The sequence below is a fragment of the Lactuca saligna genome, chromosome 3 (assembly GCF_052625555.1).
Source record: "Lactuca saligna cultivar CGN05327 chromosome 3, ASM5262555v1, whole genome shotgun sequence".
Taxonomy (NCBI): domain Eukaryota; kingdom Viridiplantae; phylum Streptophyta; class Magnoliopsida; order Asterales; family Asteraceae; genus Lactuca; species Lactuca saligna.
The window spans coordinates 43,675,900-43,687,472 of record NC_136419.1 but is presented as its reverse complement, the minus strand read 5'-3'; the positions used below and the strand labels follow the sequence as shown (position 1 = coordinate 43,687,472).

Here is an 11,573-nt window from a genome sequence, read left to right as displayed (position 1 = left end):
TAGAGAATACGTACAAAAAACTTATTTGGCAGAACCCTAATTACAGACTAAGAAGCAGCATGTCAGTGTTTGCAACCACCGGGTAACGATTTTTTTTGTTTATTCACAAAACACTATTGATCTAAAAATACAATATACAAAGTAAGCATTGAAACCTTATGTTCATAAACTACAATTGTACAAATGATATTTTGTAAACAAAATAAAACAACTCATTACTTATTTTGTGATTTTTTTAAACATATATATATATATATATATATATATATATATATATATATATATATATATATATATATATATATATATATATATATATATATATATATATATATATATATACTACGAACTTTTGTGAAAAAATTAAATATGAAATTTATTATCAATAATAATAATAATAATAATAATAATAATAATAATAATAATAATAATAATAATAATAATAACATGTTGGTGATTTTAATGTTATCAACATATTTTAGTGTAATTATTAATAATATTGAGATATTTTAAGTTCTATTTACTCTACGAGACTGGAGATACGAGATGCACACTCGCAGTGATAAATATGAACTTAGGATACGGGTGTCCACGGTCACTGGCCCTGGGTACCGGGTTCCAAGAGGCAACACCCCTAACAAGGTCCAAGGGCAGAGCCCCTGATGATGATTCTGATAACTACCTTTCAACCATCTAAACAAATTTATTTATCGTAAAAGGGTCAGACATGCATTTTACCTTCAAAAAGGTTTATGAAATCATAATGTTCGTTGTGTCCAATAATTACTTTTAAACCACCCATTTGGCGCCAAATTTGGATGTTAACCACCATATTACTGCCAACTTCCTTCTATGTAATGAAGATGCAAATACAATTCAAACATTAGAATCTGATACATGAAAATGAGACACTTTGTATTTTTGTATCTCGTAGAACAGTGAAAAAACAAGGTAATCTATGTGTTCAAATTAGATTGGTCTTGAAATCTAATTTGATCTCTTAAAGTATCCCATGGATATGCATTCGTGTAATCCCAGAAATATGGGTTGAATTACAAATTTCGAAAAGTGATTTCCTAAACCATGATTCAAGAGATTATCCAAGTTTACATATTCTTGTTTTGATTCCCTAAATCCTAACATATCATTATCATGATGAATGTATTATCGAAATGTGATATTTTTGATGAATGTATTACCGAAATGAATAATTTTGTATAGAGTAATTTAAAAAAATGTTGATTATAACTTTATACACATATATCTTGCTTGAATGAAACTTCTATAAGAATTTATGTGCAAAGGAATAAGTATTGGTAACACTATTTTTTGAACTAGTATTTTAGACTTTAAGTTCTATGTTACGGTGAAGATCTCGTTCGCAATTAATAAAAAAGAAAACTATAAAAAAATTATGTAAAAGATAAAAACGTAACTTTAATGAACGAATTACCTCTTTGCAATTTGTATAAAAAAATATGATTCACAAACATCAACAATGCACATATATTAACGTGACGATTATATCATACCAAAAGTGACCACAAAAGTATCAAAATAAAATTTTGGTCTGAAAAACATATAAGTTTATAACTTTTAAATAAAAGGAATATTAATAAAACCAAAAACAATAAAGAAAATTATGTAAGTGACTAAAAACGTAAATTCAAAATATAATGAGTAAAATCAAAATTTATCAAATACCAACTATTTAACTTTAAAATTATAAAGGTAAAAATTGTTATATCATAAAAATTTATGAAAAAAAGAATACAAATAAAAAAATTTGCTATGAGTAAAACCTAAATCTTTATTTCCAGAAAGGATGTCATTTTTTTTATTTTTTATTACATTTTGGTATTAATTAGATTTGTATATGGGAGTGTGACGGACAATGCAATTTAATATATATTTAATATATATGTAATGTAATATTAATGACCCATGTTCAAAATGGACCCTTCAAGGGAAGTCAGCTTAAACCCAAATCTTGAATATAGGAAAAGCGTATGGACCGCTTGTGTGTTTTTTTTAATAGTATGTCTTATGTATGTTTCCTATATCGAAAGAATATTCTTCTTCATTTCTTCATTTTTTCTCTACAACATTTTCCCTTGCCATGTAATTAATTACAAAGAATTATTGAGCACCGCACTCTGCTGGCATCATCTTATATCTTGACGTATCTTTACAATATGAGTAAAACATATGTTTTCTCCTTACCCAATTCAAACCAGTCATCTGCTGTTTTGATAGCGTTGCGTACTCTTTTCCTTCAACAGGATCCAAGCTCGAAACGGTTGCATTCGTTGAACATCTAGCAGTAGCCATTGACGAGCTTGTTTTCTGCATCGAACAGCCTACCATTTCCAGTTCACCCATCGAAGCCACAAATGGGGCGTACTTATAGTTCACAGGGTACTTTCCTCCTTTTGTCGCCCACTCTGAAGCGTCCCATATGGTTGCATACAGCGACATTGGCTTGGATGGGTACACAGATGAAACAGCTTGATTGTGGATCACCTCTCGTACAGGTATATTGTCTACAAGAAACCTAGAAAGATTACAAAAAAGTTTATCAGTTAAGGTTTCATGAACTTGATGACTAGTGCGTAAATCAGTTAACTAACAAGGGTTGAAGTTTTTGGAGAACTTACACAATGTGGTGATTGTTCCAAAGGATGGTGTATTGATGAAACTGCTGAGTGGGATCAAACCAGAGGTAAACCTTTTCTTCTCTTCCGGTTTTGACACTTCCATTGCCATACATATTTGTTTGGAGAACCCATTGCCTTCTTTTCTCATGGCCAAGTAATTCAAAGTCTATCTCATCATGGTTATGTGGAAATACATCTGCATTAGACATCTGAAAATGCATGCGACGACAAAAATCAAATCAGACCATCTTTATAAGACAGAAATAAGTACTGGTAAGAAACTAAGAATAATAAAACTTACATAGAAAGCGAGTACTACGCCTGAAGTAAACCCCATTGGCAGCTTTATTGCAGCACTAAAGAATCCATGGTAGTATGTGTTCTTTGAAACCAATCCAGAACCTGTATACCAAAACACGAAAGGAATCAAGAAAACAAGAATACATCCACACACATACAAATTAATGTTGTATAGATTGATACTTTTTGTCAGAAACAGCTTCATTCAAAACTAGTTTACAGTGTTTACCTGAGGTTTTGTCTAAAATGATATCAGCATATGATCCATTGCCTTTCAGATGAATATTTGATGATCCAAACAAAGTCGACATCCCTTGGGTGATGGGTATACGAGGGAAACGGTTTGTTAATTGCTCAACTGATGGTGGCCGATAAATCGGACCTCCAGAAGAAACTGATGAGAGTAAACCAATAAAGACAACATGACAAAAAAGGAGAAAATATGCCATGAAACTTTGTATGGATAGTGGATAGAAGAGGATTAAGATTTAAGATTATTGTGTGTGTATTTATGGAGGGTGAATTAGATTTATTTATAGTGGAATTATGCAATTTGCAAGTTGCTTGGCTGTTGCAAAGCTGGATGTATCTTTGTAAAGATAGTGACAAAACATAAACGATTCCTAATTGATTCATGTCGGATGATTGGGGATTGCTTTTAGTTGTTTTGTTGGATTTGGTTTAGAATGCACCGGTTTATGATGAATGTTCAAGTTCAATTCTGTGATGAGATGGTAGGTGATTGGAGAGGTTATAAAAAGGGTAGGTGGGAGGGTCCATACGAACTAACGTAACGGATCAATGAAATTGTAGACAAGGGTCAGCTTGAAATTTTTTTTATTACTCTTTAATTTTAGATACATTTATTTAAAGGTATATTGGGTTTAAAAAAATTATATTGTAAAAAGTTTTAACTTTATGCGATCCGTTTGAACCAATGGGAGATATTTTTTGGGGAAAATATATGTTAAGGTAATTTTTCAATTTGGTCTTTAAAGTTTTGTTTTTTGCGCAATAGACCATTAAACTTACGTTTTACCTGTTGAATATGTCATTTCTTCGATTTTATACGGTTTCTGGTCGACCATCTCTAGGTATCAATTAAAACAATTAAAATATAATTTTCTACTAATTTGATACCACGGGAGATATGGTACATCAATGAATGAAATACAATACTAAAAACCTATTCTCTTTACCTTCCAACCATCATTTTTCATTTTCACTATAAACGAACCTCCTGAGCTAGGGTTTTTGAAGCAATTTTTTAATTGAGCGGAAGAATCAAAGAAGTTGTTGCAATGGTACAATCGGACCCCAATGGACTATTTGCGATGGTGGAACTCAACCATCAAGGGGTATCTACTCGTAATCCTTTTTTTTTTTTTACACTGGCAGTGTGAAAACCATTTTCAGTGATGTTGATTTTTCTGTAATAACATATTCTGGGTGTTTGACATTCTTCGAACATTTCATGCATGAAGAATGTAAAAAGATGTACTATTGTGAACCAAGTCTTTCCTGATGGATGGGATTAATCCTATTTCAGATGTTCTGAATCTGTTGCATTTATTTTTTATGGTTATGGAACAGATGGTATAATTTCCATTTATGTGGATCATACTGGGGTTGGTGTTGATGGGTGGTTTGATGATGAAGATAATGAATGTGAGGGATGTGAGTATTGTATTGATGGTGAAAATAAAGATAACATAGATGATCTCCGGAATGTGAATGTAGAATCTAGTGAGGATGAAGTGAATATGAACATGACATCTAATGATCCTTTCTTGAGTAAGTTGTGTTTTGATGTGGAGCAGGACAACATTGTAGATGATGATGATGGGAGAGAAATTGAACCTAACATCTAGGTTCATTATATTTTTAATGAGTTAATTCACTAGAAAAACAAAAACCCATTCTAGGAATGAGATTTAAGGATTTAGGGAAAGTAAAATCAGTGTTGTGCAACTATGTTGTGGCTAATGAATATCAATTATGTTTTGAAAAGAATGATAGAAAAAGACTTCTAGTGAAGTGTAATAAGGGTGCTTGCACATTTAGATTATGGTCTTCTTTGTAATACCTAATCGCAGGTAAACATTGCTTTTGAGTTATCAATTAAATTTTAAGGATTTAAACCATGGTCATGACGTGAGCACTTGTGTATCACGATGTGACCGTGCCCAAGAAAACGCACATCCTATTTAATTGTCATGACATGACCACATATGGGTCACGACATGACCACCTCTGCACGCTAAAACCCTAATTTCGAGGATTATCCTCTATTTAAAGGAAGTGAGGGCTAAGGTTTGCTCACTCTAAACCTTCATCACATCCCTTCACCCTCCAAAAACCCTAATCTTCCATTATTGATCTTTAAGCTCTATTTTTGGTGATTTGAAGCCTTGAAGAAGAAGAAAATGTATTTAGTGCATCATTTCAGCTTGCTAGCCACACTCTCATCATCTTGAGTTGTATTAGGATTCTTGGAAGTCCTCAAGTTCCTGCCTTTTTAGCTCAAGCTTATTAGATATAGTGTTTCGTTTACTTTTCTAATCAATTATGGAGGTTTGAGTGTTGGGATCTCATAAAGTTGGCAACTTTATGAGTTCTTAAGACTCCTTTGATACCTATGTACTGGATCTGGAATATTAGTGAGTTTTGTGTTTCATGCAAGGGATTTGATCTCATTTTCCCTTCATTTTGACCTGTTTTTTGTTTGGGACATGCATTGGACATTCATTTCCAAAAATCCATGACTTGTATAGTATTCTGATATGGAGAAAGCTTTCTGGAAGGCTTGGTTGCACGACTTAAAGGATTAAGATCTTAACGCGTTAATCTTTCAAGAATGTTCCTTACGACGTGACGCTTTGATCGTGATGACATTACGACGGTCTAATCTGCGATTATTTTTTCTTCATTATGCCACGATGTGACCACTGAGTGGTCACGACGTGGCAACTGGATGAATGGCCTTTGGAGTGTTGACTTTAACCAAGTTTGACTTTAGGTTAAACATAGGGTTTTACGTTGTAGTTTGAGGTTTGGTCCTGTTTTGTTGTATAGGTGACCTGTAGAGTTGCTTATAGGATCTGTGATCAACACTGTTATCTGCAAGATTACAACGGGAGTTTTCTCACTAGACTTTGTACTGCAATATGTGTGCTTCTGTGTAGGATGTTTTGTACGATTTAGTGATCTAATAGATAGGTAGATTTGCATAATGACCTATATTTTATGCTTGTTAATTATCTGTTTCCATATGTCGACAAAGTGCGCCCGGGTTGAGGTGGTACGACTTTGTGTTGTAGGCCAACAAATCTGAGGCAATCCAACTGAGTGATGTAGTCCTAGGGGTAATCCAGTCTAAGGACTATTTGTTGGGTTGTGAGCACTATAACACTCCTATGGTGCACATGCAACCCTAAATACTTTGGATCTATGTTTTCTCTAATTATACATACATTTTCAATTTTTCCAAAGCATTCTCCTAAACTAGCATACAATTTTCAAATGAACAATACAACTAGTTAAATGACATACCTCTTAGAAGGACTTGTAGTTCTTGACCTTTGAAGCTTGAGCACCCCAAGTGTGATGCCTCTAATGGTTCACAAACACCAATATGCAAGAAGAGGCTTAAGAGAATAAGTTGCTTAGATCAAAAGATGGTGCAACCGATTTTGGTTCATGAGGGTTCTATTTATATTAGGGAAAATGCTAGGGTTACACTTTGTAAAGCCTAATGCTCCATGACTTTTCTCATTCTTATGCTCCATGGGTTTAACCTCCATGGATTATCTTATTGGTTTAGCCTATATAAATAGCCATGGATCATTGGCCCACACTATAACAATCATTGATTTACATAATCAATCCACATATATTTAATCAGTCTCTTTGACCACAAAACTAATTCCAAATTAATTCTTGATCAATGCTAATTAAATAATATGATTTCCTATTAAAATATTATACTTGTAATATATTAATAAATCATAAATAACCTTATTCTTATAAGTTCATCCTATCAAATTGCACTGGTGAAGGCAACCCAAAAGTACCATGCTATAATCGGATCAAGTACATCCCAGTTATAGTTATGGGCTTAGACATTGAATCCAATAGTCTCCCACTTCGATAAGTCTAATAACTATCGCTACCAATGTGTCTTCAGGATCTGACTTAGCAATCATAAGCTTTCAAAAGCCACTATCGAACTCTGACGTAATCAGTGACACGTCCTTCAGATAAGGGATCATATATTCCTCTGTTCTCAAGATATCTATGCGGACAAATACATGGAACATAGTCATACTTATTGTCCTGCAATTTGTTTCCCGATTTCTGATTCATCTGACATAAAAAATAACTGAACACATCAATTTAGTTCTGATCGGGCCCGATACATAGTCAATACAAAATCATCGAGGGGACCAAGATATCGCTTTTAATCCTATTAGGATAAAAGGAACAAATAAACTTCAATATTATATACTTATATTAACTATTCATCAAATCATGCACAATGCACGTTTTATAACATCAAGTTACTGATGCGTTTTCGTGCCATCAATCCACAACCAAATCGTAGTCAACAACTCACATATCTTGGTATGAAGATTATATGATATTATTTTCTCACAATTACTCGTGATAAATTCCATCAAGTAATTCAGGTGAGCATGGTTTGAATCAAATACTCAAATCTTATTTCAGGAGCACTCATGAATGGTGTACCATACTCTTGCTATGTCTAACTCCTTAGACAATCTACAAGCTAACTCATGACGGTCTTTTTTCATACTTACTTCCAACATATGATCGACTGTGAATAATTTGAATAATTATTATTATTCTGGAAGTCAAAACATGCAAAGTGAAACAATAATAAATAATTCACACAAGACAATAACTTTACTTATAAATAAAACTCTTTTTATTTAATCATCAAATTTTAATTACAATTTAGCTATTACAAGTTTCTATTTATCTAACCACTAAAAATAATATCGTATGTTAGCCTAAGGCCCCATGCATGTTGCAAGTGCTTAACCGTAGTCAGTCCCTTTGTAAGGGGATCTGATGGGTTGTCCTTTGACGATATCCCATTTACCACGAGGTGTCCTTCTTCTACTTGATGTCTTATGAAGTGGTACTGTTTGTCGATATTCCTGGATCTACCATGATCTCTCGGTTCCTTGGTTAAGGCAACCGCCCCTTCATTATCGTAGAAAATCTCTATAGGCTCCTTTATGGATGGAATGACTCCAAGGTCTCTGATGAAGTTTTTCAACCATATCGCCTCCTTCGATGCTTCGCTTGCTGCAATGTACTGTGATTTGCACATTGAATCAGCTAGAATCTCCTGCTTTGAACTTTTCCATGTTACTGCTCCTCCATTCAGGGTAAATACCCAGCCCGAATAAGAGCAGAAATAATCTCTTTCGGTTTGGAAGTTGGTGTCGCTATACCCTATCACTCTCAAGTCATCACTCCTACCGAGGGTAAGGATCCAATCCGTAGTTCTCCATAGGTACCTAATAATGTTCTTAACCACAGTCCAATGAGCTTTACCGGGATTCCCTTGATATCTGCTAACCATGCTCAAAGAAAAGGCCACATTAGGGCGAGTACAAGTCATAGCATACATGATCGAGCTAACTGCAGAAGCATATGGTATTCGACTCATCTCTGCTATCGCAGCCTTTGCACTTGGACTCTGAGTCTTACTCAGTTTGGTATTTCTTTAGATAGGTAAGTCACCTTTCTTGGATTCCTCCATGCTAAAACTTTTCAACACCTTATCCAAGTAGGTAGTTTGACTAAGTCCTATTAGTCTTTTACTCCTGTTTCTCAATATCATTATCCCTAAAATATAAGCAGCTTCTTCGAGGTCCTTCATAGAGAAACACTTCCCAAGCCTAGACTTAACCTCCTACAAGGTTGGGATATTGTTTCCTATGAGTAGTATATCAACTACATACAATACCAGAAAGCTTACTATACTCCCACTAGCTTTGTCTTAAACACAAGACTCATCCTCGCATCTCGAAAATCCAAACTCTTTGAGTTTCTCATCAAAACAAAGATTCCTTCTGCGAGTTGCTTGTTTTAATCGATAAATGAAATTCTCAAGCTTACATACTCTCTCAGGGTACTTTTCATTGACAAAACCCTCTTGCTGACTCATGTAAACATCTTCAGCCAACTTTCCATTAAGGAAAGAGGTTTTGACATCCATTTTTTCCATATTTCATAATCATGAAATACAGCTATGGCCAATATAACCCTTATAGATTTAATCTTCACTACTGGTGAGAAGGTCTAATCATAGTCAACTCCCGGAGTTTGAGTAAGGTCTTCGTGTAAGTGTCATATCAACAGCTGGTATGTCTAGAGACGGTGTTAGATTCGTTCTGAATGCCATTGGAACCTTCACCTTCAAATCACCCACCATTCCAAACTTAGAAAGTAAGGTCTTCGTGTAAGCCTCATGGTTGATAAAAATTCCCTCCCGACTCCTTCTTATGTTCAAACCAAGGAAAAAGTTAATCGGACCCATGGAGCTCATCTCAAACTTAGTTTCCATCAACTTTTGGAACTCAGCAGTTAAGCTAGGATTAGTTGATCCGAAGATGATGTCATCAATTTAAATTTTGACGATCATCAAGTGGTCACCATCTTTCTTGTGAAAGAAGGTTAGGTCGACTAATACTTGTTTAAATTTAGTCTGTTTTAAAAAGCGAGTAAGAGTTCCATACCAGGCTCTCGGAGCTTGATTTAGACCTTAAATCGCTTTTTCCGGAATGTAACAGTGATTGGGAAATTTTTCGTTAACGAACCCTAGTTTTTTTTTCCACATACACAGTTTCTTCCAGTTCCCTGTTCAGAAAGGCACACTTAACGTCCATCTGATATACTTCAAAGTTCTTGTGTGCAACATATGTGAAGAAGATGCGAACCGATTCCAGTCTTGCAACTGGTGCGAAGGTTTCTTCGTAGTCAATGCCTTCTTCCTGGAAATCCCCGTTAACAACTAGTTTCACGTTGTTTCGTGTCACATTTCCCTCTTTGTCCAGCTTGTTACAAAATACCTATTTTAGACTAACAACAGATGCATCCTTTGGAATAGGAATCAATCTCTAGACCTTGTTTCATTCAAACTCATTAAGCTCCTCCTGCATAATTGCACCCAATCAGAATGATCAAGAGCAATTTTAACATTTTTAGGTTCAATTTTGGAGATAAACGAATTGAACATGCAATAGTCCACTTTAGAGAATTTTGCAGTTTGCTTCGCCTTTTGTTGTGCTCTCGTAAGACTCTTGAAGACGATTCTCATATTATTTGTCTTTTTTGGATGATCTCTGATCCATTTGGTAAAAGGAGGGTAATTTGGATCATATTTTGGATCTAGTTCATCATTTACATCCTCAAATTCTGATTGCACATCCAAATCATCATTTGTATTTTCATTCTCCCCCTCGAATGATGGATGTTCTTCTTCATTCGAAGTTGAACCCTCCCCCTGGAGTGTTGGTTCTTGAGTTACTTGAGGGGATGAATGCTCCTCTGAAGACGTGTACTAGGTGTGGGAGTTGAAGTATAACCCTCCCCCTATGGTGTAGCATTCGCACCTTTTGATTGAGACAAAATTTCAGAGTCTTGCGGAGTAGGTTGCTTGTGTTCCATATCTTTCGTAGAGTCATCAATGATTTTCTTCAATTCGTCTTCCATGTTGTATGTTGCATTGGATTCTGAGAAGATTGCATGTTTTGGCTCGTTGAATAAGTTCATAAACTCTTCATAAAGGCTAGAAAGAGAAATTGGCATTGGATTTTTCACGGGAAAGATTTCCTCTGATTGGGAATCAACCTTTTGATACTTCTTAAGTTAAGTGTCATCAAAGGTAAAATAGTAGGTTTCTTTTATTATTTTTGATCTTTTGTTTAAAATCCAATTTTCTTTCAACGTTAAAAAAATACCCCTATAAAATACCTTCGTCAGCTTTCGCATCAAATTTGTTCCTATGTTCCTTAGAGTTAACGATGAAGCACCTGGAATGAATTACATGGAAAAAATTAACATTAGGTTTTTTATTTTTAATAATTTCATAAGGGGTAATAGAAAATCTTTTGTTTAGGAAAGATTGGTTTTGCGTGAAACAAGTTGTGTTGATAGCTTCTTCCCAGAAGTAAAGTGGCAAATTCGCGAATGATAGCATGGTTCTCATAGCTTCGCACAAAGATCGGTTTTGTCTTTTAATGACCCCATTCTATTGAGGAATATAAGAAGCCAAAAAGTTGTGAGTTACTCATTTTATAGTAGAAAATTCTTCAAACGCTTAGTTTTTGAATTCCAAATCATTGTCCCTGCGAATGTTACGAATCAGCTTTCACAGTTGTATGCAATATGCTTTATAAAACCCTTGAGCTTGGAAGTGGATTCAGATTTCTGCTTAAGAAAATGCGCCCAGGTACATCTAGAAACATCATCAACAATTACAACGATATATTTGTTACCACCAGTGCTTTCAATTGTAGAATGACCATAAAGGTCTACATGCAAGAGTTTGAGTGGTTCTATGACTTTTGTATTCACATT

The 11,573-nt window shown here is 34.6% G+C and overlaps 1 protein-coding gene across 1 annotated transcript; it reads right to left on the bottom strand.

Moving 5' to 3' along the window:
- Positions 1-1,995: 1,995 nt before the first annotated feature.
- XTH33 (xyloglucan:xyloglucosyl transferase 33) lies at positions 1,996-3,450 on the bottom strand. Its single transcript, XM_078984616.1, has 4 exons — positions 3,187-3,450; positions 2,959-3,059; positions 2,658-2,866; positions 1,996-2,554 (listed from the first exon to the last, which is right to left on the bottom strand). Exons 1-4 carry the CDS (start codon positions 3,404-3,406, stop codon positions 2,140-2,142), a joined length of 945 nt encoding a protein of 314 aa, XP_078840742.1. The 5' UTR covers positions 3,407-3,450; the 3' UTR covers positions 1,996-2,139.
- Between the last annotated feature and the right edge of the window lie 8,123 nt (positions 3,451-11,573).